Source organism: Thunnus maccoyii, chromosome 16 (assembly GCF_910596095.1).
Source record: "Thunnus maccoyii chromosome 16, fThuMac1.1, whole genome shotgun sequence".
NCBI classification, from domain to species: Eukaryota; Metazoa; Chordata; class Actinopteri; order Scombriformes; family Scombridae; genus Thunnus; species Thunnus maccoyii.
In genome coordinates this window covers 6567988-6595859 of record NC_056548.1, presented here as the reverse complement: position 1 = coordinate 6595859, position 27872 = coordinate 6567988, and the positions used below count along the sequence as shown (strand labels likewise).

At 39.2% G+C, this 27872-nt stretch overlaps 1 protein-coding gene across 2 annotated transcripts; it reads right to left on the bottom strand.

Annotated features, from left to right (window-relative positions):
* Positions 1-187: 187 nt before the first annotated feature.
* On the bottom strand, positions 188-27636 carry vps39 (VPS39 subunit of HOPS complex). 2 transcript variants are annotated; one of them, XM_042388933.1, is made up of 24 exons: positions 26992-27636; positions 26142-26207; positions 25942-26006; positions 25404-25446; positions 24537-24631; positions 23516-23614; positions 23304-23396; positions 22342-22525; positions 18882-19002; positions 18384-18504; positions 17926-18055; positions 17126-17268; positions 16767-16907; positions 15717-15858; positions 13295-13381; positions 11939-12012; positions 11464-11680; positions 9852-9980; positions 9467-9569; positions 9127-9172; positions 8123-8272; positions 3980-4114; positions 2179-2270; positions 188-1885 (listed from the first exon to the last, which is right to left on the bottom strand). In XM_042388933.1, exons 1-24 carry the CDS (start codon positions 27062-27064, stop codon positions 1804-1806), a joined length of 2631 nt encoding a protein of 876 aa, XP_042244867.1. In that variant the 5' UTR covers positions 27065-27636; the 3' UTR covers positions 188-1803. The 2 variants fall into 2 exon arrangements, with proteins under 2 accessions (XP_042244867.1, XP_042244868.1); XM_042388934.1 differs by having other exon boundaries at positions 17926-18052.
* Positions 27637-27872: the final 236 nt, after the last annotated feature.

Genomic DNA, 27872 nt, shown 5'->3' with positions numbered 1-27872 from the left:
TTTTTTTAAAATGTGCTCTATAAATAAAATGTATGTAGTAAATCTCCATATAAGAAATATGTGTGTATCATCGGTTCATTCAATTATTTCATTCAGTCTGTTTTTGTTTTTTGAGGACATCAAAAATGGAGAATGATTGAATCACCTGTGATAACTGGCACAGTGTTGTATCACACAGAGACAAAAATGAATGGAAATGCTTGTTTATTACTGATTAAAGCCAGACAGACAGATGGTACCTGCTGGGTCGCCCCTCAGAATCAAATTTGTCATCGACACTCTCAATCTTTATACAGTATACACACAGTGGTACAAATGTTACCATTAAAAAAAAACTAAACAAAAATCTGAAACAGTCTTAGCAGAGAATGTGTGCAAACCTTTAAGAGCAGAAGAGGAGGGAGGTGTTTAAAGGAGCAGGTAAATGCTACAACGTACGTAAAAGTTAAAAAGATGTTGGTTTTTAAACTCATGCTCAAAAAAAAAATCACTAAACGAGACGTTGACCCCAACTCGTTCTATTTCATCCTGAAAAAGAGTTTCGACTAAACATCTAAAACATACATTCATTGCTTGCATTTCCTCCTCAATAAACTGGAGGAGTCTTGCTTCTTGAATCACCTCCCAGGCGGACGGTAAACAGACGAGCTGTGTAACAATATTGCCATTAAAATGCACAGATCAATCATACCTCTTAATTCATTCACATTACTTCCAGTTCCTGTAAGGCGGATGTGTGATTTATCAATAAATAAACAGGACATCCATCCATCCACTTTTAAAGTGCTGTACTTTTGTGATCTGCCTTTAAAAAGTTTTTACTTCATTAACTTTTAATACGTCTGGGAGAGAAAAAACAACAAACAGATAAATAATACAAAGAAGAAAGATGAGACTAAAAAAAGTGAATTTCTGATAATTAAATGTAATTATTCACAAACCTTTAAGACAGTAAATGTGGGGAAAAGAAAAAAAAAAAAATCACACACAAAGCTGTGAATATGTTTGCTGAAGGACTCGAAAGTGTAAATACAAAAACATACTGTGAGATGAATGTTGTTTTGTATAGTCAGTACCAGCACATGCTAACAAAAAAACATCATGATCAACATCTGACTTCACTGTAAGTACAATCATCAGAGTCACGAAAAGGCATTTAACAGTGCTCCAGTAGAGTCTATATGGCATATCAAGCGGTGTTTGAGGCCTACACAGTGTTACAGAAGGAGAGGGAGACAGTGAGAGGCAGAAAAAAGAAAAAAAAAACAAAACAACAACAACCACAGACTGAGGCTTGTAATCATCTCCTGGTGAGAACAGGCACTAACTTCTGTTGTTGCAGCTCCTTCTTCTGCTACGCGTCTGTCACTAGTGCCAGTTTTCTTCCGAGCGGAGGGTAGTGAATCCCTTCTAGCGTTACAGTGACACATGCTTTTCAAATATCGGACTCTTACCTCCCTCGTTCTCTTCCTCCCCTCCTGTTGAGCGACCCCGGACATTCCACCTGTTACCTCATGCACAGAGAGAAAGAAAGTCGCAGCTTTCGCTTTCAGAAAAGAAGTTCCTGTACAACGACTGTTCCGCCGGGTTAACTCAGGTTAAAACATGTCTGCGCTCTCGGTTCTGTAAGGTGCTTTGCAAAACAAGCGTCCGCTAAATACCAGCCATGCTCTGCAGAGTGAGCCCGGCTTCCGACAACAGTCTGATATATTCGTAGTCCGAGGATGTCCGAGTGTTGGAGTCCACAGGGAGGGAGGGGGAGACTATTTATTAGTAAACAGTCACTGTGAGGAGGTGCAGGTGTTACTGCTCAGTAGGACACACGTTGCGGTCTTTGCAGCAGAAGTAATGCACCACCACGCCATTGGGATACCTGGCGAACGCGCTGGGAGAGAGAGAGAGAGAGAGAGAGAGAGACAACCGGTTTTATTAATCAGTGCGTGATAGCAGATAAACAGACGTTTAGTTAAAATCTATATGAGTTAACTGAAAATGAAAATAAAATCTTGTTAACAAAAAAAACCCAAAACTGCAGAAACACACAAATCTGTTAAAATAGAGAGATAAAACATGTAAAAACAGACTGTGTCATAAAGCAACTTTAATGAGGATTTTGATGACACCCCGGAGAAAGACACTTAAAAATGAGTCCAGCTACACTGAGAGAAACAAAGTTACCTGTTGCCTATTTTCTTCTTGCAGACCCTGCAGGTCTTTTCTTCAGTAATGACACATTTAACCTGCTGGTGGAAGATGCGCTCCTCCTGCACCTGCAAACACAAAACATGCTCGGTGAGATGCCAGAGTTAATAACCATAAACTTCGATAGGGCTGAAAACTCTAACATATTTAGTATACCCTCATACAAGACAAAGAACAGCAGCAAAGCATCACATCTGAGAAGCTGGAAGCAGTGAATGTTTAATTTATTGAAAGAGGCTCTAAACTTGAGGTGTTTGTGGCAGAGTTGCCATGGTGCTGAATTCACAGCCCTCGTTTTTAATCCCTAAAACCTTGAGTGAGTATTTTTGGTCTGACTGTAGAACATTCACATCGTGACACTCCTGCATCACACACTGCAATCCTCCTTTTTGTGAAATAATGAGTGGTGATGAGCGGACACTGTGTTGAAAGATGATTGCAAGAGAAAGGAAATCAGAAAACTAATTCGGCAACAAAAATTATGGGTTTTTTTTGGGACTTTTATTCATTCTTTGCCATTTTCTTGTGAAATATGGCACAGCTTAAAGACAAAATCAAACTGCTCACAACTGCAACATGCATTCAGACCAACATTGCGTGAATAAACACAGAGGTTTTAGGTTGCAACCCAATGTGACATCATCCGGCAAGGCCAATCACGTACAAGCAATTCCTGGTGGATTATTTTGTAACGTGAACTCCGTATTTCTACTGTTTACCTTGCGACTGTCGCAACAAAAGACAAAATAGTCCGTCAGCGCCGTGGTAACCCTTCCAGAGATGTAAAACCCTGTCTGTGAATATTACAAACCATGTTGCAGTGTTTTGATGTCTCATAAGCCTTTAAACGCATTACATCTGTTACTCCAACTGGATTGTACTTCATAGTTTCACAAGTGCATTAAACAACAAACCCCCCACTAATGCAGCCTGCTGTGCTGTTTTCAGTCTGGATCCCAAACTAAAACATGTCACCTGTGATGAAAGGCTGCAAGAAAACACTGATTCATATTAAGAGGCAATGAGGTTGGGAACCACTGCAACATGTTAGATTTTCTGTTGGTATATTTATGTAAATGGTGTTCTTTCATCTTTTCAGGCATGCTAGATCACATCCTACAGTATGCGCTGGAGGATTTTTCTCTGTAAAAACCTAACAAAACCAAACACTGCATGAGATTTAACGGCTGCAGATTGAACTACTACCCTGCTACATCACCTGGAAATTGAATATTTAGTGACATAAAGCACATTTAACATAATACAGTGTGTATAAGACATGATTAACAAACTCACTCAGAACACCAGCAACAGACCCTCGACCAGAGAGTTGCTGAATTTATCCACATTGTTCAAATTCAACTTCAACTTCCTCTCTAATGGTTGAGGTTAGGATGGTCATGTGGTTCTTACAATTTGTCCTTCAACATGAGGAGCTTTGTTATGGCTTCCTCTGTCAGTGAACGCCCCTCAGCTGAAGGGTCACTGAACTGAATTTGTCCGATGAAGGAAAGCTGTTTTGTAGCTGACCTTGTTCTCGGACCTCTACAGAAGGAAACCTATAAATACTTCCCTGTGGTCATAAATAAAGCACCACATTATCTTATTAAACTCACTGTCAGAACACAATAATCAGTTTCCATCAACACCACATGAAACCTCTTTTCCTTTAAGAGAGGATTTTCTTTGACATTACCCATCTATTAGTCACAGCAGCAGCGGCACTAAAATTGTAATCTAATTTACATAAACCACCACGCATACAACAGAAACTCACTCTGAGGAACTCGGCCTGCAGTAGACTCTTCAGCACCTGGTCGCAGCGTTTCCTCTGCGCCTTCTCCTCCAGGACGCTCTCCAGGAAGACCCGGATCTCTCGGATTTGGGTGTTTGCTGGAAGCAGATTGATGGCCTGCAGAAACCAAAACCGCCTGCTTGTTAAACACCACTGACCCGACATCAGCAGCTCAGAAAATAATTACAACTCCTTCATTATTAGAGAGAACTTTGTCCACAGGAAGCAATGTAATCATAAACGTCCCCTTCTGAGAAGCAAATTACATTAATTTATAATCATTATTTTTCTAAATTAGCCACTTCTCTGGCAGTGGTGGTAATCTTATGTTGTGGTGAACAGTGATAATGGAGTCATTTTCACATTCATTAGACTCATTATTCAAAAACCTAACATTACTCATTAATCGTTTCAAAGTGAAAATATTAAATTACTTCCTCTTGGAAACAGTCATTCCTTGTATTGCTTGTTAGATTTGCCGTTTCCCCAAAATTGGCAACTGCATCCTCTCTTACCTTAAGAACAAAATAACTCATTTACCTCGCCTGTGTGCTTCTACGCTCAGGGAAACTAAACATCATCGACGTCCAGTAGTCTTGTTGTCTTTTATGTCTATTTAATTTAATCAAATCAGTACAAATAGCCTAATTATACCCACACACAGGCAGCTTAGAGTGAGTGTGTTCTGCTGAAAAACAACCCTAAGAACAGAGCTGGGATTTAGTTTGTGCACAGAATTCAACTCTATTTTAGAGTCATAAAAGCTTATTTGTTGAGTTACTGACTGATACTTCCAAACAGCAAGTTAATTCACTGCTATTAAAAAACAAAAATCTTACTGAGTTAATTAGAAGACAAGTTCTAGGAGTAGGCGGTTTGTATAATTTGTTATATAATATACTTACATTTTTATTTTTTAATACGACATCTCTGTGTGAGAACAAGAACGGTGTCCATAACACATCATGATAAGAAATGTTTGGCATTTTAGTCATATTTAGTACTTTACGTCATCATCGGCACCCTAAACACGCCCTTTCAGTTATTGAATGTTATAGAAAGGCCAGCCTAAAAAAAGTGGGGTTTGAAATGTTTAAAACAGTCAGCACAGTCAGCTGATCTAATGGGAGGAGGGAGATTGTTCCACAGTCTGGGTGCCGAGGCAGCAAAAGCACAGTCGCCTTTGGTTTTTAGTTTGGCACGCGGTATAGCCAACAGGTTTTTATTGGTTGACCTAAGTGACCGCTCTGTAGAGTAACGGCTTAGTAGATCGGAAGTGTAGGCAGGAGCTAAACCTCGTAGGGCCTCATAAGTGATTAAAAGAATCTTAAAATCGATCCTGAACTTCACTGGCAGCCGATGCAGTGAGGCTAAAATAGATGTGAGATCTACAGCCAGTCCTAGTTAATAGCTTTGCTGCTGCAATTTGTATGAGCTGAAGACCTGCCAGGGAAGCTTGACTGAGGAAAAGTGACTTGCAGTAGTCGAGACAGGAAAAAAAGACATGAATGATACGTTATGAGTCAGAGGCCGATAATGACGGTCTGATTTTTGAAATGTTGAAAAAAACCAGGACTGAACCAATTTGTTAACATGGTGTTCAAATTTCAATTTAGTGTCAAATATAAACGCCAAGATTCCTAGTGTTTTTGGGCCAATACGCTGAAAAATGCTATTTGTAGTATTTTCAGGGCCAATAACGAGAAGCTCAGTTTTGTCAGAATTTAGTTGAAGAAAGTTGAGAGACATCCAGTCCTTAATCTCAGCAAAACAGCTGTGGAGAGTGTCTAGGTTGCTAAAATGATCAGGTTTTACTGAAAAATATTTGTGGAGGGTTAAACAGAGAAGCAGTTTGTTTGGGAATGAGGATGAAAATCGTTTGCTCTCCCTCAGCAGCTACTGTGCTGAAGAGCCCTTGACCCCTGTTGCTCACATAGGGCTACTTAAGCTGCCAGCGTGCTTCATCAAAAGTGTTTGTTGGATGGTTGAACAGCTTCAGAAACATCTCAACCCCCCCCCACACCTTTCCAGCATCAGAATTAGGGGACAGGTGGGAGGGCTGCTTCAGACAATTTCGGTAACTTTCAGAAATCAAATATCCGGTTCATATCAGCTTTTCACTTCGCCTTTTTTTTCTTTAACTAGTGCTTTTTGAGCAGAACTCATCCCTTAAAGCCAACAAAAGTAGACTAAGGTTGAAATTTTAGGTTCGTTCATGACCTTGGAAACAGCGGATGACAAACCAATCTTATCAGTTCAGTTCTGGACTTCTCATGTTGTCTTCTTCTCACCAGCTGCTGTTCTCTTGTCAACTACTGTTTCAGGATCAAGAATGAACTTTCGATCTCAACTTTAATCCTTTAAGTGGTCAGAAAAATTTAAATTTCAGCATCTACAATTCCATGACAACAGGACTGGACATCGACAACCAGGCAGTTTACATCTACTGAGAGAACAGCTACTCTGTGGACCTTGTGGTGAGATAATTTTGTCAGCTAGACGTTAGTTATACTGGGCAGGTCCCAGTTGTGATTATATAAATGATATAATACTAACTATATATAACTGTAATTACATAAAACTAATTATGGAACAAGGAACTGTTGAAAAAAAAGGGTTTCAAAAAATTGCTTGAACAAAGAAACCGCTTCATGTTAGAAGTTCTGCCTAAAGTTTTTGAACAGTCTTGTCTTGTCGCTCTTTATGCTCTCTTGGCAAAGCAGAGTCTGGGAGTGAAGCCAGGGGAAATGAAAGCAGGGTGCCATAAAAGTCAATAAGGGAGGACAGGGAGTCAGAGTGGCACAGAAAGACGAGATGGAGAGCTCCGGTCTGTGCGATCTAAACCTAAACGCCGTCGTAAACCTGCAGCTTTCCCCTTGAAAGACTCTTAATTTGACATGTCTGTGGTCGGACACAGATGAGCGGTGCCTTCCACACACGATCACATTCACTTAAAATCACAACAGGAGCCATTGCAGTATGGTGCATTTCACAACCAGAACGTAACTAAAAACAGCTAAACTTGCTTGTTTTTTTTTTTAAATTTAAGTATTTACAGTGACATAGTGGAAGCAAAGATGGTGCCTCTGTTCCTTTATGATAAGATATGGAAAAAGTAAAATATACAATCTGCTGTGTGACTGTTTTCTTCCAGATGTGGACTGTGTGGAGCATTTTTTTTTTTTTTTTACAGTTGGCAGCTGTGTTTTATTGAAAAACAGAACCAAACAGCGCTATAAAACACTCCTCTAGGGATATCTGCTGTACTCGACAGCATTCGGTGGATCGTGTCAAGACGAGGGAAGGTCTGACGAGCAAACTAGGTCAGAAGCCAGTTTTGAGCAGAATGGCTTTTATCCAATTAACTCTTTGCTATTTTGGTTCTGGGTGCAGGTAGTTATAACGGGGATATGAAAGGGATTTCATCAAAAAGATATTCATATTGCAACGCAGCCGCCTCTCGAGGGAGATCAGCACCCCTGGTGGAAATCTGTTTTTGGTTTTGCTGGATCTTTTCTATCATAAAGGGAGCAGCATGATTACCCCCAACAGTGCCAACCCCCTCTCATCTCTGATCTACAAAAAACAAACTAAATCTAATCCTTTAAACAAGTTGCGCTCACTTCAGTCGCTGCTTTAAATTTCATACCAAATGCCAAAAAGATTAATTTCGTGCGATCTCATGTCATCGTTAATCATGTTATTTCATTTTGTTTTAATCCAGCCGAAACATGCCGACCCTTATCAATTTCGCTGCAACATCTTGTCTGAATTAGCGATGATTACTTAATGTGAGCCATGGCAAGGAGTCAACTTATAATACGCCCTTGGTTGAATATGAAACTAATTCTTGCTCTCTGATTTAATGAGCAGTTTAAATCTGATTGAGTGTGTCACATTGAAAAGTTTAATTTAAGTGCAAGAATTTTATCCAAGTGTTGTCAGAAGTACATTTTTTTACAGCAGACTATTTCTCTGTGACAACTCACTTGACACTGACAGAGCCCGTCCTGTCACGATGCAGTAAACGTATGTTGTACTCCAGGCGGATAAAAACAGAACCATTTGTTATTTGTTCGTAAGTCACACCGGTGAGGAATGAAGCACTGCTCTGCCTTTGTTTACCTTGGTGGTGTTGAGCTTGCTGTGGTGCAGCTCCAGGACCTGCAAGGCTGCCTGGAGGTTGGCCTGTGGCTCCGACAGCTCCATCTTGATGGGCCCCAGGCAGTGGACGTCAGGGGGTGACAGGTACATACGGAGCAGAGACAGATAAACCTGCGGGGCACAAATTCAGCTGTTAATACTTCTTAGTTTTCTCTGAACTTTTTTTTTTTTTTTATATTAAATGACCGGGGATTTGTTATGATGACGCTGAGGGAAAACAGCTCGAGTTTCACAGTAAATGCCAACATATGGCGTCTAGTGCAGCAACAACAAAATGTCACGCAAGACGATAATGAACAACAATGAAGTTCTTTACAGTTTGAAAACAGGATTCATTTATGAAAACATGGAATAAAGCTAAACGAGTCATGGTATTTGCTTGGATAAACAAGAATTGATGATTAGATGAGGGTGATTTTAGAGGAAATTGGATCAAAATGTCACTGTAAGAACATTTAATTTATAAAATTCAGCCTGTAATAATTGGTTTAATAATAGCAGTGAATGTCTTAATATTCAGTGTCCAAACAGGAATCTTATTTCTTTGTGACTTTTCATATAAACAGCAGTGATTCATTGATTCTACTCCAATACATATTCATTCATTCTCCGCGCTCCAGTGATGCAGCATTTTATACACATAAGACAACGTCAGCTGTCGTTTCAGGTTAGATGGGTAAATAAAACTGGAGATAGTGTGGTTTTTTTTTTTTGAAGAGCTGGCAATGTGACTGTGACATAAATAATCCATTATATTTTTATAGCACTTTCAGCAAACAGGCACTTAACAGAAGGCAGCAGAGCGGAGGAAATGAAAACATGGTCATGATAAAAACAAACATAACAGAGCTCTGATAAATTCCACGAGGACACAAAAAAAACATAATAAAAATCAAAAAGGCAAAGAACCTAAAATTAACAAAACAGGAACAAAACATAACAAAATGAAATTAAAAAATACTTACATCTTTATTCCCTTCAACTAAACTGTTGTAATACCGGTGACAGAATCTGCGGAGCACACAGAGGAAATCATGAGCAAAGATCACCTTATTTAACCAACATGCTCACAAGCAGACAATCAGGATGGCACAATTAGGTCACATGATCTGTTTTGGTTGTGTTCTGTCTTACAAGACAGAAACAACGGCACTAATACCTTCACTGTTTTACTGTTTTATACTCTTTTCAGAAAGTCAATCATTAAGCAAATCAGCTGCTGGGGTTCTCAAGCAAAGCAGGCACAGACCGACTTCCCGCTCAGTAAACAGCGCAGCGGTCTGTGGCGTCTGAAGGAGTACTCACTCTTCAGCCATGCGGGTGTCTTTCAGGATGTGCACATAGATGAAAAGCGCCTGCTCGTGTTTACCCATCCTACCCAGAAGCAGGGCTCGTTCCTCCAGGAGGCCTTGCAGATGGAAAACAAAGTCAAAAGGCGTAAATACAATATATACAACCTGGGTGAAACTTTTTCCTATAAATGAGAAAATACTGTATATACATGAGGTAATGGGAAATATAGGAAATATATTCTTCATGTTTCTGAGATGTATCAAAAACAATTCCTTCCACATCTAAAGGTATAAATGCTACAGACATTATTCCTTGTTTGTATTCATTAAGCAAACAGAAATGTCTTGTTTGTTCTCTGTCTGCACATTTGTCATTCTAGTGTGAACCTAGTTCGTACCGTCAAAGGGAAAGTCACTGATGAGTCTCGCTGGTTCGTAGCTGATAGAAATATCCAGGAATGACAGCAGCTTGTTCCTGAACTCTCCTAGAGCGCCGTCCTCTTTCCCCGCAGCGACTGCTGGAACCCCTGCAATAGCACACAGGTTTTTATTACAGTATCTAGAGCTGAAACAGTTGGCTATTTAATTGATTAGTTGCTCAACAGAAAATTAATGTGCAACAATTTAGATAATCTGTTAATAGTTCCATTATTTTAAGCAAAAAAGCCAAAAATTCTCAAAAGAGCAACGATGACAATTTGACATTTTATCAACCAAACGCTTGAATTAATAGATTAATTTAATAGTTAATTGCATACACCTAGTGTTTCGAATGTATCATAAATAGGGCTGCAACTATCAACTATTTTCATGATCCATTTTTATAGATTTATTTGTTGTTTTGTCAATTAAATCAGAAGAAAGTGAAAAATGCCAACTGTTATTCCCCACAGCCAAATGAGGTGTCCTGTTTTGTCTGACCACTCCAGTCTAAAACCCAAACATATTCAGTTTAGTATCATATATAACAAAGAAAAGCATCAAATCCTCACATTTGAGAAGCTGGAACCAACAAAAATGACTAGAATGATTAATTATAGCTTCAGCTCTAATCTTAAAAAGGTATAAAAATGTCAATAATCAAAAACAAATTTCTACAGATTCACTAGTTGTAATTTATTCCTTGAAACGTCCTCGGCTTGAGGTAATCCAAGAAATGTAAATGTTTTTACTGATACAGAAATTGAGTTGATATTGTAGATAAAAATATAAATTATACAGCTGAAACAGCTTCAATATTTACAGTCCAATTCTATTGTTGAGAATCTCAATAATCTCAGAGAAACAGTATCTTCATATCACAGGCTGCCTCCTGCAATAAGCTTCACGACACAAAGTCAAGCAATAACCTGCCCCAAGGACAGATTAATTTATTGAATTAGTTGTCTTTATTAGTTTATTTTGCTAACAAAGTGCACATTAATGAGCATCCCTACAAATGCTGGTGTGCCTGTTCCCTGCTTGAGCATTAGAAGGCACAAACAGAAAGAGACGGATGGACTTCTTAATGAGTCCAGACAGGCTCTGTTTGCAAAGCAATGAGATAACTCTCTGGATGAGGAAGCAAAGGGGAAACCGAGTCCATATGCAGTGATGTAATCACATAAAAATCCATTGATACATTACAAAAATAAATTGCTCTTTTGGCATTAAGTTCACGGCGGGGGTATTTTGCTAAGGGGCCTGTACCATGCAAGAAACCCAACATCCTTGAGCTGTGAGAATGTAATTACACACTTACGTTTCAGAAATTTACTTTGTTTTTTAGCTTTGCTTCAGGTAGATAAAACTGAATGTTAAGTATCTGTCAGTACCACTAACTACATATCTGTATGAGGATGAAAATAATGAAATAAACCCATAATTGCTTAGCAAAACTCTACATAAACATTACTTTCATAATTTTCTGTTTTTAAAGTTTACTGCGCAATGTTTTCTGACTTTCCGAGGGCCTGGAAACACTGTGAAGCTAAAAGCCAGATTGATTTTCGACTTTTCTCATACTCGTACCTTCTGGCAGTGAGTTGAGGTATTGTTTCATGAGGCTTTGAACCCTCTCCAAGTAGAGCTGGATCAGCACGTTGTGAAACTCTGGGCCCTTCTCGTCCCACACGTAGATAATGTGCTCCAAATATGGGATGGCGAGCTCCTTAAAGCCCTCCTTCAGAAAGTTCAGCACCTTGTCTCTGGGCAAAGTCTCCACCTCTGTTAGGTCCTCAGTGAAGATCTGGACAGGAGGAGATGTTTTAAAACCTACAGCAGAGCTTTCCTCATCGTGAGTGGACAAACAATATAGTCAGACTTTATAAAGAAAGGTCTAATGTGATTGTTTTGCTCTTTAATAAACAGGGCTTCTATATACAACCTTATAGCAATAAATACAAAAACATCAAGTAATTAACTATATTTACATGCATGTATAACAAAACAAACAACTAAGCTGAGCATCCTTTTGTGACTTTTTATGTAAATCTGTGTGACCCACCTTTAGCCCATCCTCAGGGCAGATCTTAAGCACCCAGGGCGAAAACTCAAAGATTATGCCGAGATTCTCCACTCCTGTGTGGGGGGGGGATTACAGCAGACAAGCAAGTTTAACTTCACCAAGGAGGAAGACTAGCAAGGACGGAGACACAGTACATGATTAAGCTCATAGTTCAGTTTGTAGATCAGTTCAAAAGGACCCACATGCAGCATTTTACCATCAGGAACTGATTACAACAATGATTCGGCGTATTTAGCACAGCTAGTGCGGGGCAAGGATGTGTTACAGTGAATGCTTATTTTTCTGAAATAAAACAGAAACCAATGCAATATCATTAAATATCAATATAGTGGAATATAAGTGAAATTATAGAAACATATTAAGTAATATTCTAAAACATAACAAGCAAGAAGTTGTTGTTCTTGATCTGGAAAAGTTTGAAGCCTTTTAAAGAAAGTTGATACAGTAAAAACAAATGATTTCCAGCTAGATTGTCTCTAAGGGGTGCACTTGTCTGTAATATTATAATGGCATGGTTTTATTGGTCATGGAGAAAGCAATTGATATTATTCTTATCATTGCTTTATTGCCCATTATTGTTACCATTTTACTGCCCATAAGTAAGCATCGCTACCATTAACAAATGAAACAACTGCCGAGCACACAGCTTTTTTTGTCAGTAGGTCTAATTTCACAAGAAATTCACCGGTTTGCTCTTGAGTTTAAATCACAGATTGGAAAACAGGTGAAAGGCAGATGGAAAGAAACAAAAAACAAGTTCTCTCTCGTCATGTTTATTCTAAAGCCAAAAGAAAACCTTCGACAGAAAGAAACTATTTCCTCTCTGTGACCAAATGCAATGTTTTTAAGGAAAAGTGTCTAATAGCAACAAAACACAGGCAGTAACAGTACAACAGGTATTAAAAAGCTTCTGGAAACCATCTCCCTCGTGGGCTCACGCTACAAGAGATAATTACTCAGTAATTATACCACTGTATCATAATTAAGTCGACATTGATGATGTGTTCAATGATAACAAACACATCACCTTTAACTGCCAATTTCCCAGTAAGTACAGTATTTATCTTGGCATCACTGGCGCACAGATAAAAAATATTTATGCATTTACACAGTAACTACTGACACACATGGTAGGTTAGGTCAGCTCCAAAGGCTGCAAGACTATAACATGTGACAGATGAAGACTATACGTTTCATCCAACATCCATAATCAATCAACATGAAAGTTTTCTCAGAGGTTTTCCCAAAATTCCCCCAACAAATTTAACATATCTAGCGGAGATGACAACTTTGACATTAAGTTAAAACAGATTTGAGTAGGCCGTTGAACCTTACCCAGCCTTTGGAGGTACTGTACTGTTCGCTCGTGGCCCTTCAGCGGAGAGTTGGCCTTGGTGGACTGGTCAAGTAGCACCTGCAGAGCTGTGAAAGGGCAAACAGGGTGAAGAGGAGCGAAGGGAGGCGAGTGAAGGGGGGGAGCGAGAACAAATGTGGGATTAGGCTGAGTGATGGAAAGTAGCACGATGTCATCTACTCCGCTGTGCGCTGCATTACATAATTCCTCCGTCAACAGAAATTGGACGAAGCACATGCACGGCGTTAATTGGTGAGCAGGAACAGCTGGTTTGAATTGGCAGGGGGAGACTCGAGCAGCATGACATCACAAACACAAATTGCAGAAGGTCGATTAAAACCAGCCGCGCTCAGAGTGAGAACAGCCCACAATCTGCTGCGAAATGGAGCCAAAAAACCAAATAACATTAAGACAGCTCAGATCTACGAGTATGACGAGTCGACCACATGCAGGAAACCTCCTCTGAGAGAAACTGTGTAGCCTGACAGAGCTGATCCACCTCGTGCCTAGAATACAGCTTTGTTACAAGGCCAAAACTGGTACCTATTGATTTTGAACATAATGGAACAATTCAGCTCACAATGGCTGTTACATTTCAATGGAGGAGGTAATGAAGAGACCACTGACAAAAGGACGACGTTGGTCTGGCATTGAGTGATCCGACATTTACATGATTAACCTCAAATTCAACATCTAATTCAGGAAAGAAATTGGGAACAGATGTTTCATTGTGCTTTATTGTTATTTGTTGAGTTGAGGCCTGCAAGAGATAAACCACACTCTGACAAATACAGTTAAACTCAGATATCAGTCATTATCCAGTTGATTGACTTAACTGTTGTCTGCTGTTTGATGATAATTTCCCGCTTGAAAAACAAACATTAATCTCATTGGAAATTTAAAAAGGAAAGGGATTCCCATGTTAAATTAGAAACCACAATCAATTTCTAGGGATTTTTTACCCTTAATTTTTTGGAAAACACATAGAGAGATGACAGACCGTCTTTACAGAGGAGAGCAGACTTCAGAGAGAGAAGATTTACTTGTCTGTAGTCTTTTATGAATCATTGCATGCACTATCCTCGTTTGACTTTCACATATGGCCTTCGATGGAACGCCAGTGAAAACACTCCTTGTAATGTACAACAAGCTATTGCTCAAGCTTTTTTTTTTTCTTGATTCAAACAATATTAAGAATTTGTGAGAAAACCGCAGAATAAATCTGTTTTTCATTCCCAGTATTTTTGAAAAAAGTGTTTTTGTCAACCAAAAAGTTGAAATACATCAGAGACGCCTTTGCAGCAATTCAGCTTTTTCTTGCGGAAAAAAAAACAATCACTCATTTCAGCAACAGGGAAGTGACCTGCTTTGTTATATTAGGGTTTACTAGGTTGATAAGGTTGCATCTGCCTTAAATTAAAGGTCAGTGCAGATTCCTTTCAAATAATCACAGACTTCTGTTCATTCATCCAGATGACAGACAGGGACACAGAGACTGAACCATAAGAAATTCAGACAGACAAAATCTGACTGATAACCCTTTAAACTCAACGTTTGCACGTATGTATGAAAATGACTCACAAAATGTAATGCAAACATGCTTTTATGTATTATATATCTACCATTTGACTAATTTCTGTTATTGAATGTTAACTTATCCACATTAGTTTAATGTATGTTCTTGTTTCTTTAATATGTTTTGTTACCTATTTGCTTATGCAGCTAACAATAGCTATAAGCCACTAATGCAAAAATAGAGCATCTTAACTTCTATTTGAACTCCAGGGAGTGAAATACCTGCCCGTTTTCCAGGGGAGTCAACAACAGTTGAAGGAGTTGAATAAATCCTAACCTTTTCAAATGAATTATTACACCATAGATCACAAATAATCAAATGGAATTCAAATTGTTTTTGCAGAGAAACTTAGTTCAGTACAAATACACAAATTAGGACCTGGCATATACTATATATCATGTTTATGAGTCAAAAATCAAATTTTATGTAATGCAGATCACTTTCTTAGTGTGATTTTGAATTGCATTTAATAACAAATGGCATGATCTTATACAACTGGTAGAAAAATTCACATTTACAATAAAAATCTTTATTTTTTAAATATTGGCACTTTTCAGACTTGTCTGTGGCTCACAGGACCTGTTAGAGCCAAAAAGCTTAAAAGCTACATTTTTAGGTTTTCTGCAGAGCGCTGTCTGTATTCATAACAGATTCAATAGGACCCTTACAACTGTGAAATGACTGTTGACATCCTTCTGATCTTATTGGACAATGTATATAATTAAAAGCAGCTTCTTTCTGCACGAGACTTGATGACTTATCAGATTTTAAGACTCATTAAACATTGTGATATGATTGATGGTTTGCAGCATCAGGCAGACTCTTACCTTTCTGGTGCAGTCCCTTCTTCTCATAGAGAATAATGAGCTCACTGTACTTGTGAGCCTTCTTCAGGACATACTCGCTCTCCTCGATGTGACAGTGGTTGTTCTCCAGTCGAAGGAGGGGGGACACCAGGGCCACGTTGGTCTAAATGTGGGGGGAGGGCAAGAGCGGATTACATAACATCATTTCCAAACATTAATCAATCCAACCCTTTACAGTTTAGCTTGTGTTTCACCCAAAGACCACAAGCAGGTGACTTCACTTATTAGTTTCACCTCTCTGCTTCAGTGTGTTTATTGTTTAAATAATCTGGTGCAGACTCTTGGCTCTCCAAAGTATGCACTATCTGAAAGGATACTCCAGGCACTCCTTGATAAAGTCCCTCCAGCATTATCTCCCTTCTCTGGGAATCCCTCTGATTAGATAGTGCTTATTGTACCTCCAAAAGGGAAGCACATGGTGGCATTTTTCCTGGAAGTCCAAATAACCTGAACTGGCACATATCAACATGAAAGAATGGCAGAAAGACTTTGAGGTCCATCCAGACTGTTGTGCTCCTCACACAGAGCCCAACTATCCTGCAGAGAAACTTACTTTGGCTGCTCATATCTGTGATCTCATCCCTCATTCCAACACAGACCACAAATGAGGTTTGACACACAGATTACCTGGTAAATCAGAGGTTTAGCTTTGTTGCCCACGCATCTGTTTCCCTGAATCAAAACCAGACCTGCTTTTATTGCAGCTACTACACCTGAATGACCCATTTGGCCACTTGTGAGGTCAAGTTAACTGCCTCATGTTGCTGCCAGTTTATCAGAGCGTTTCAATTTACTAATTTATGAAATCATTTGTTTTAAAGGACAGTAGATCAGTTAAGCTTTTGCTTGACAAGAACAAGAGCAACACACTGTGCAGAGTGCATGCTGTATATTGAGCAAGACATTAAATTACAAATACTGAGTAATGATTCAAGTTCAAAATGAACAGGTGGATGTTTGAACTGAAATTTCTCCAGGCGAAAGAGAAATGGAAGATAGTCTGGGCCTTACGTGCAGGTAACATTTCAGCAGGGTGGTGTCAATGATCTGCAGGAGTTTTTTGCGGCTTTTAATAGTGGGCGTGCCCTCCATGAGTGGGGATGTTGTGGAAGGGTCAGAGTCATTCAGCTGTTTCACAAGGTGGCTGCGTTTCTGTGAAGAAGGAGAGAAAGATTTTGATTTCATAGTTATTACTGTCCGTCCTTTATTTTACAGCACTTTTCTTGACCTTTAATATGCTTTTAATGTTATATAAACCTTATAATTTTGTTAGTTTGCCTCAAATGAGATTCTCAGTAACAAAATGTACCACTTCCATGGATCTTTATCATTTTTCCTGTGTTTTAAGGACGTCATACACACAAACAAACCTGGGTGAGGTAATCAATTAGAGCAAGATGAGCCTTCTCCAGCTCTGCCCCAGATAGCGTAGGCAGAGGGTTGGGATAGTGCAACTGCTTGCGGTAGTCTGACGGGAGCAGGTCCGGGTACAGTCCGATCACATGGGTGGGATCTGCAAAACCCAGGAGATGAAATGTGTTGAATTGTATTCCATGTAAGATACTTTGTTTAGTAGTCCTTGATTAAAGAGAAAAGAGTTTAGAGGACAGAGTTGACATTACAAAGCATTACCATGACATATACAACACGAAAAATTCTCAGTTAATCAGACTTGGAAACAAGAGCTCATTAAAGCAAGAAAAAGTCTGTCATCATAGTATACACAAGATGTGACATCATTATATTGGAAATGTGTATGTAAATAAAAAATATTCAACATAATATTCAGAATAAGCAACAGATGTTTAATGAGTTCAAGAGAAGAGAAAGAAAAAGGAGAATAAACCTCATAAATACGACCAGATTCATCTCAATTAGGCTGCTGTAAATAAATGCAGGTCCTAAGGGTACAATGGTTCAGAATTACCAAATAAGGACAAATTAGATCACTTTACCAAAAGATGACAATCTTCCTATTGTGTACTTTCAAAAGTCTGAGCTATCTGGCACTTACTGTCTATTCCTACAGTTCTATATTCCTACGTCCTTGTAGTGATTTGCAGCAGCGTGCTTGTAGTGAATAGCAGACTTGATCCATGTCTGGTTCTGTTTTACAAAATTTGCCTGAACAGACAAATCAGATGTTCACTGTGAAGGACAAGAGCCCTACCTGTGCCGAGTTTGGCGAAAACCTGCATGGAGTCATCAAATCTCTTCTGGCAAAACAGATTGAAGGCATAGAGATTCTGGATGTGATGTATCTGCTGCTTCTTATCACCATCTGAATCATCCTTCATCTTCTGGCAGGAAAAAAAAACAACAAGACAAAAAAAAAAAAAAAAAAAAAAAATTCATCACGCTACAGCAAAACATGCCCAGAATGCTCAATTCCAGGAATGTAACACACATGAATGGCCTTTTTTATTCTTGGAAATGCCCCTGGAAAGCTAGACTGCTTGACTGGCTGACCATAATGTACAAAGCTGTGAGCGTTTTACCGTTTCAACGTACTGCTACTAATCAAGATAAATGATTTTTATGTTCCATCCTCTGAGCTAAAGTACAAATTCAATCTTCAGGAATTTAATAACAAGGTTTAATAGTAAAGTGAATGGTTCTGCTACTCACCGCCAGCTGAAGAGCCAATTCAAACTGCTTGTCCTGAAGAAGCTGTCGGATCTGGCTGGCTATGGACACGGGCACCAGGCGCCACACAAAGTGGTTGCTGGCAACATACACAATATTCGGCCTGTGAAAGATAAGAGGAGAAAACAAGATAGAGAAACGGTTGGAACAAAGTTGTTTTTCTTTGTAAGGAGGAACTGACATCAGTATCATAATCATGAGAACCAGGCAGATGATGATGAAAGCAGCAAATGATGTATTATGTTCTTTTAAGGGTGTTATGCATAGGAGTCAGTGGTAGCCATCAAAACAGGCCATCATTTATTATCTAACCTGTAAATACATGCCGGCAGTACTGCAACAGTCACTGCAGCCTTCTTTACCTCAAATACAGCAGTACTGAATGCCCAAATGGCAACACACAAATAATCACAAACTCTCTTTACAAACAACACAAATTACAATATTGGGATGACAAAACCACACAGAGGACTGGCTCACCCTGCTGAGGTGATGAAGCGAGGTCTCTGCAGCTCCACACTTTGCACCAGCAGCCTCGGCTCAAAGGTCCGGATCTCCACGTAGCGAGGGAGAACTGCTATGATGTACGGAGGCTGGTGCTCTGAGAACATTTGAAAAGAGGCAACGGTGTCACGTTATGATGCATGTCAACCAATGAATGGTTTGTGATAAAAAGATAAAACTACAAATCTTCTGCAAGTCATTAAAAATGTGGATTTACGTGCAGTGGTTGTTGATTTAATATAAAAATCTTAATACAAAATTAACAAATGGTTCAACATTTGAGGTTGATTGGGTAACTTCTTTGAAATAATGACACTCAGACATTGAAAAAGACTAATTTATCTCATCTTATAAAGTTTTGATATCCTTCCAACTAGGGCTGCAAATGATGATTATTTTCATTATCCATTAATTAATCGATTATTTTCTTGATAAATTGATTATTTGTATATTCTGTTAAATGTCAGTGAATCTTGAAAAATGTCCATCACAAGTTCCCAGACTCCATGGTCCCTTTTCAAAATGTATTGTTTTGTCTGACAAACAGTCCAAAATCCAGTTAATTACATAGAATAGTATGAAAACCAGAAAATCTTCACATTTAGGAAGCTAGTTTTCCTTAAAAGAAAATTCCTGAACGATGATTTGATTATTAAAATTGTTGCAGACTAATTTTCTGTTGATCCACTAATTGCTGACTATCCATTAATTGACTAATTGTTGCAGCTCTACTTCAAACAAACACTGTCTGTCTGACGAACAGGTGCCTCCGTTGAGGAGTGGAGACCTTGAGGCTGATGGGGCAGGAAATCCAGCCTGAGACAGCTATCTAGACAGGACTGAGGATGGACTCTGGATATGGGACAGACTACACCCACAGGGAGAGCTCAGGCCCTCTGCTCCAGCCATGAGCAGTGAGAACAGTCAGTTAGAAGTATTCTCAACTGACTAGCGCTCATCCCCTGCTGACGCATGCCAAAGCCACAGTGTTGACTATATCAAAATGAGGAAATTGCAAACTGTATGAAGCCACTGCTTGGAGGCTTCATTTCCCCTTTGTATTGTTCCTTTCAGCATTCCAATGAGCACAGAAAGAGGATGCTTAAAAACAATCTGCATCACTTCTGTCACAAAGTTCATTTGTAAAACAGACCTGTGGTGTCTTTGTCACAAGATAAAAGAGATATAAAATTGTCTTTCCTCTTCTGACATGTGGAAAACAGCACCACAGAGAGGATGGAAAGAAAGAATCTGCACAAAGACAAATTAAGGAAGGAAAAAGACAGACAGCAGCTGGATGACAACAACTGTCAAAACAATGGCAGTATTTAGGCCAAATTCTTTACAAGGTTTATGTGTTTGATTCAGTATCTAAACACTGCTATGTGACAAAACCTGCTGAATCAGAAATGAATAAACTCTACAGACAGGCATAGTCCACATGTAGTACCTCGCACTTTAACCAGTCAATGAAATTAAATCACAACATTTTGAAAACTTTACACAGATGCAATAAAAATTCTGCATATAATTCAACAACTTACTATTATCAGACAGGAACTGGAGCTTTATTCAAGGATGGCAAGTTTGGCAAAGAGGAAGTAAATTAATCTGAGATTATGAAAGACTCCCAATTATATTTTAGATGCTAACTACGTTTTCTAATTTGTGTACAGAACAAAAAGGCTCTGTGTGACCTAGAACTTCTCTGTAATGTAATGACAAAAGGTCAACTTTCATAATTGTGGTCTCCACCGCAGCCTGGCTTCTGTCCTGATGTGTCAAAATAATAAAAACCTATTTCTTCTTCTTGTGTTTGCTTCTTTTTTCTGCTGTGTCTTTTTCTTTTTCCACTGCAGAAGGGTTTTATCATTGGCAAGCTATATAAATGTTAAATGGTCTTATTTATAGGAGGGAATGCTCTTGGCAGAATCAATAGATGCTTGTCACAAGATATCATACACTGTTACTGTAAATATAGTATCTAACACATCTGCACATTACAATGTGACTAAGATGACTAGATTGTTGAACTTGAGTGATTTTGTTTATTTCTCTGGGTGAAAGGGACTGCCATGGGTGACACATTTTGGCAAAACACCTTCTAACCCACATACAGAGCTGGAGCAGGATTTTTGGCTCTTGTTACAAGGCATGCGGGCGTCCTTTTGACTTTGCTGTCGCTTCCTATCGGTATCTGATACAAGTTAACTCTAGCAAAGACATGAAGATCAAAAAAGAAGAATAGAAATAGCAACTTGGACCGGGCATGAAGTAGCTTGTTTTCCATGTAGGCAGAAATATAACACAACAGGGTTTTCCCTGCCTATTTAACTCAAAGGCAGGCTGCTTTTGTATTACTGGACGCCGCTTTTGTTGAAAATTCCAGCATGTGATGTTGACAGAATGAAAAAGGCGGAACTCAACTGTGAGGGCAGTGCAGCACTCGACAGTCTACAGCGAGCACACGCTAGAGTTATCTTGTAGTTCATTTTCCAAACGGGCAGCGATTGCAAGCATATTTTGATTTCATGACTTAATAATTGAGACAAACATGAAGTATATTGTGAACTTTCTACGCTGTCACTCAGAGACTAACGTTAGCGGAGCAGCGAACTCCAGCAGTAACAAACGAGATTGGCTGACCGACACACACTGCAGCATTAAACAACTTAAACCAACTCTGAGGTGAAGAAAATAACTGCACCCTCTCAGCGTCTTTCCCCGGAGGTAACGGTCCAGCAGAGAGGCTGCTCTCCACCGCTGGAGACATGACGTTAATAATAACACAGTGGAGCTCTCCGCCTCCCCCTTAGTGTGTTATCTCCATACAGGCAGGAGACTGTAAGATGCTTTCAAATTAATTCATTCATTAATTAATGCAGTTAACTTTATAAAATAAAAAGCCTGCTGACCATTTATGTTATCTGCTAGTTATGTTTCATATTGTATTTCAGTGGAATAAGGACACCAGTGAATGGTTTGAATGGTTTGGCACACAGTGTACTGGAGCAAGAGACTGAAAATAGTGCCCCCTTTTTCTATTCATTCAATCTGGAATTGGTTTTGAATCGACTTGTCACCCAAGTATTGTGATAGTATTGAATCGGGAGATAAATGGTTCAAGGTTTAGAAAAAATAAACACCGTCATTTGTCACAACCTTTATTTTTCATATTTTTGTTCCATCTTTTTATAAAATTTAAATCCTTGTGGACACTTTTGTCTGTCAAATCATGATTTGTTTTTCACTTAAGTGCACGACACTCTAAAGGTGCACAATAAGCAACTAAGAATCTCACAGTCTACAAACTCACTGTAGAAAATGTCCTTAAAACATCATTAAGTGTAGAACCACAGAATACTTGTATAATATATTGTAGTATTGAGTGTGTGCAGAAGTCTTCCTAGTACTGGTTTTTGTGTCTGTTTCTTACCCATTGCTATAGGGATGTCCGTCCAGTTCAGAGCACACTTCTGGGTGCAAACACCTTCTTCATTAAGTACCACAGTTAGGTCATCCTGCCCGACAGCCACCTTCCCATCAGCCAGTGGGGCAACTAGAGGCTCCAACTGCTTCCCTGTGGGAAAGAGTTCCTTGATGGAGCCACGGCCATCCATCTGGTTGACAGGAGAGATAATACAAGTAAGCCAAAAGCCACAAACCTCTAAATAATATCTTATTGACATAAACTTTATTTGTAAGGTCAGTTACAAAGTGCTTTACTGATTAGGCTAACAATAACACTACCAAGCATTAACTGATAATATGGTAAGACTTTTAGGAGTAAGAAGTACAAGAGATGAGCCCAAAATAAACACACAAATTCACAGATAACAAAGCAGACAGGAACTTATTATATAACAGTCTGCCTCTAAAATGTGGTATGAAAAGATTATTTTAAAGTGATGCTGTCTGTGAAACATTCACCTTCTGTAGACTTGAAAAGTAGCTTCAAAATGTTTGTAGTTTCACTTCTCAGAGAACAATGGATTCAAGCCATATCATGTGTGAGTCACGACTCAGTCAAGCTTGATAAGGTTTCATTTCATTTTGGTGAAACTGTTTGAAGCAAACTGAGCATGCAGACGAACACTGTGGAAGTGAATTATGTTTGAGGAGTGCTTTAACCGGTTTCTAAGGTTGTTTAAAAATTTTCTACCATGAAAACATGTTACCGTTATTCCAATTTTAACCGCCATGAATCCAAACTGACTACAGCCTCTGATCTCTTTAACAAACGAAAAACCTTTTTGAAGCCATCTTTCAAGTCTACAGGGGATGAGAGTTTTAATATTCAAAATACAGATTTATGTGCCCAACATCACTGCAAGTTGTAAGTAGTGACAGATGAGTGAAGCTTAATGCAAAAGGCTTATCCTCTTCTTCAGCACATACCCGAATGAGGTAATAGTCTCTTTTGAAACCGACACATATGGAGTTTTCACACCAAGCCATGGACTTTGGAATATCTGGTGCACCAAAGTCCCCCTGAAAGCCAAAAAGAAAACATTAAGATGTCTAAATTTGTCAAAAGGATTGGAAAAAAAAACCTTATAAACTTGGATCATACTGCAGTGAATCACATCTTAGATATATTTTATTTTTACCTGCAGTTCATGGAACTCTCTATCCTTCCAGTAATACATCTGGAGTTTCTTTTTCACTGCGACGCACATTCTCAGTCTTTCCTCTCCTGGGCCGGTTTGCTAAAGACAAGAGACAAAATATACAATTCATGGCTTTAAATCAGGAAAAATACGAGTGCCACACAGACATGTGGGAATGAAAGGAAAAGTGAATGTTATGACTGTCTTTCAGATACAACAGCCATAAAATTTAATGGGATAATACCAATGTTTTTGCATGTTTTAGCCCATTTACTACAAATGATGTATATCTTCCACACTTGCTGTATATTTTTAAGCACACTGTGTTAAATATGTATACATGTGTTTTTCTGTCTTCAAAGCAGCCGCTCTGTCTCTCACTGACTTGACAATTGCTTGAGCTATGTGATCCATAACAACAAACATCATATTGCATTTTATTTCTGTCTGCAGGGCTGATTTAAAAACTGTCTGAGTCGTGTGTTATTGCGCTTGTGGAAAACAGCAGTAGGTGTGAACAATTAACCTGACATGCACTGCAAATCTGCATGTGCGACTATGACCACTAGTCTTATGTCTCCTCCTCTTTATGCGCTTCTGTTTTCAATATGATGGATCACCTATTTTAAGCCTTTAAGTTTCTATTTTTCCTAACCACAGTGAAATGAAATGTAGAAAAGGGCTGCCTGCAACATAGGAAACATATATTCAAAAGGCTGAAAGGCTATGGTGAGCTTCAGGGAACAGTCAGCAACAATGTAAATTATACTGTACATAAGTTGTAGTAAGTGGGCCTAGACATGCAAGATGCTGGTTTTGATCTTGTAAGACTATGTTGAAAACAGCTTCCGATTACAACACTCATCTGCCTTCTCAGTCCGCTAACCCGTAGCTGTATGATTGTGGTACTGTGCATGCAAGCACTGTTGAGTGCAATACAAATACATGTATACAAGAGCAGCACTGTACAGTAACAGTACTGCTGGCATAGTGTCCAAACCTCAAGGGGACCGGAACTGACCTGCAGGTCACAAGCGAAGAGCGTGGCTCCTTTGGCTTTGGACACCACAGTGATCTGCTGAAAGGTCAGGAGGTCATGAACGTGGATGTTGTTCTCTGCGGGAGAATTAAGATGGAGAGCGGAGATGAACGCTACGCTGTGTGTCAGTACACAAAAAGATTGCAGTTTCAAAGCTGAAAACGTTTAACAATGAACAGATGTGGAGTAAGCAAAGGCGCCTTTAGACTGTGCAACAACACTGATTAAGCAAGTTTATTGCATGTCGCATTGTGTGAGACGCCTGTAATAAAAGCTTGGTCGTAATCTGTGTCAGACTGTATGATATCAATTTGAGGCTGTCGGATTGTGTGCTAAATACATGGTGATTCTTAGCATTACAAAATTTAATAAGTCTATGAAAGTAGTGACATGTCATCGGTTAACATCATCCATCTGCACTTGCTCTAAAGTCTGGAAAATGCAGCAAAGTCATGCAAACTTTGTTTTTGTTTCAGATCCACTGTTTTGGTTTTTGTGTGCCAACTGACGAAGGAGAAAAAATGTGTTTTCCTCTAACACTTCATTCAAAAAATAGCACTTATGAAATGTACCTAAGGCTAGTGTACTCTGTGTCATTTTATGTCATATTCCCATTGGTTTGTTTGTAGACATGTGGCATAGCAGCAGTCACATTGTGAGAATTTGGTCTTAAATTTTGCCTTTCCATCACATCAGTCGTGGGTGCATGTGTCTCACAGTGAGATCTAGTAGCACCGTTTTGGGTTGACAACCAAAGATTTGACCATGTTTCTCTCACAACTGTCAACTTTCGTCTCTGACAGCCCAAAATCGCACAGTGTAAAGAGGCCTTTAGGGAGAGAAACTTACCCAGAAGACTGACAAGAATTTTGTATTGTGAGACGACGTAAAGCTGGGGAAAGAGTGAGAAACACAAATTAACCATAAATCTAACAGGCATTCATGTGGACATTAACAATAAAACAATAGCTAAACTGGGAGACACTAGAACTCAAATTTTAAACCCATTTTGTCTGGGGCTCTCCAACCACTACCTGGTAGGGTAGGAAGTTAATAGATTCAATCTTGACTACATTGTTCAACCTGCAGGCTGATCTGAGCCATCCTAATAATATTTTTTGGTATTTTCATTTGGCATATGATTAAGTCTTGAAGTGTGTGGGATTCTCAGCTTCATTCCAAGAGAGGGAGTCGGTCATCGGCAACTAAGAGCCAAATTTAAAGCAAAGTGTGCGTTTACAGTCCTAATATTTGTGATAATAAGGCAATACAGTATGTAGTCCCAAAAACCTTAAAGTTTAAGAGTTCTAGTGCTTTTTCCCCACTGCGTTTTAAATTTATGCAGAAATTCAGGTCTGTGGTTTTCTCTTTCTGTAGTCATATCTACCTGCTGAATCTTCTTTGAGAAGTTCTTATTGGATTTTTCCAGTGTCACTTCAAACCGGTTGGTGCCTAAGGAGAAAAGAGACATGTTCATCTAAAAATGAAGCAAGTTTTTTATTTGAAGCAGGTGGCGGTAAGTTGAGAGGGTCTGCAAATATACAACAAAGAATCAACTGCATCCCATATCGCCTTGGCTCTTTGTACCTGCGTCCTTCTTTATTCGGTAGAGAAGGAGATGCCCTGGCTTAGTTCCAACAAGCAGCCAGTCCTCTGCGGGAAGATAAACTCAAAATCAGTGGCAGTTCAAAGGATGTTGTCAGTCATTTCAGGCAGATTATGTCATCAAACGTAAAGATTTCCAATCAGAGTTTGAGCTGTGATATGCTTGCAGGAAGATCATTCATGTGAGTACCAGTGATGAGATAAATTATCACTTCTAGACAAGTGGGACACCTGAGACTGCATTTAAATCAATGCCAAAATAGACCATCAGCTCAATGCCAAAGAGTAGCTGATATAGATAGGGCTGCAACTAATGATTATTTTCACTGTTAGTTAATCTGTCGATTATTTTCTCGATTAATCAATTAGTTGTTTGGTCCAGAAAATGGTGAAAAATGTCGACCACTGTTTCCCAAATCCCAGGGTGATGTCTTCAAATGTCTTGTTTTGCCCACAACCCAAAGATAATCAGTTTACTGTCATAAAGGACTAACAAAACAGAAAATATTCACATTTGGGAAGCTGGAATCAGAGAATTGAAAAATGACTCAAAATGATGAATTGATTATCAAAATAGTTGGTGATTAATGTAATAGTTGGAAACTAATCGATTAATCAACTTATCAGCTCTACAATCAAACGAATATTTTCAGTCATAGTGAGCTGTGACATGCTTGCAGTAAGATCATTCATGTGCCAGTGGTGACATAATTCGTTTCACTTCTAGACAAGTGGGACACCTGAGACTGCAGTTCAATCAACGCCCAAAGGGGCCATCAGCCCAATGTCAAAGAGTAGCTGATATAGAGATATGAAAGTGTAAACAACTCACCCCAGGCCGCAAGACAGTCAATCTGGAGAGGAAGCTTCTCCAAAATAGGCACTGGTTCATACGCGTCATGCATCTTGAAGTGATCTTGCTGATTCAATTACAAAGCGCTCTGATTGATCAAACCCCCCCACAATGTGTTGACGCCTGTCGGACAATCGCTGACTGACTGACCGCTGTTGTTGAGTCTGTCACGGTGGTACGCCGTTATGTGTCGCCATTAACCACCTGAGCAGGTCAGTGTCTCGACAGGCAATGAGGGAAATCTGCACTGGTGATAATTGATATGGTAAACTGCTGTAAAGCTATACAGTTTGACTTAGGAAGCTATTTCCCCGACCAAAACAACAGCTGATCGTTAACAGCTAGCTCGCTAGCCTAGAAGTTGACAAGCAACGGCTACAGCTCCTAAACATCGTTACTTCTCACTTCATGGCAGCTGAAATCCGAACAAAAGCAGACAGTTACTTTGTCGACGACGACTCACGTTGACTTAAGAAAAATGTTAAAAGACTCTGCATTGGCCGTGGCAGTTAGTCTTGGCTAGCCAGGTTAGCTTCATGCTACTTCCTCCGTTGTGTTGACGACGGCTGCGCGAGGGAATGGGGTTTGACAGGCACGTGACTGAAGTCAGTGCGCTCACGAGGAACGCATTAAAGGTGCAGCGACTACATTTGTAATCATAACTAAATGGTGCTGTGCAATTCTCGCGATATGTTATTCACGGCGTTTTAAAAACAGAACAATTATAATGAGGAATTTATTTCATTCGGACAAAACTGATTTTTTTAACACAATCTGTGACATTGATATTGAAACATTAGAGCGTTTATTTTTCACCTGTATGTATTCGTCATTTAAACATTGAGTAAAGGACCCTTACT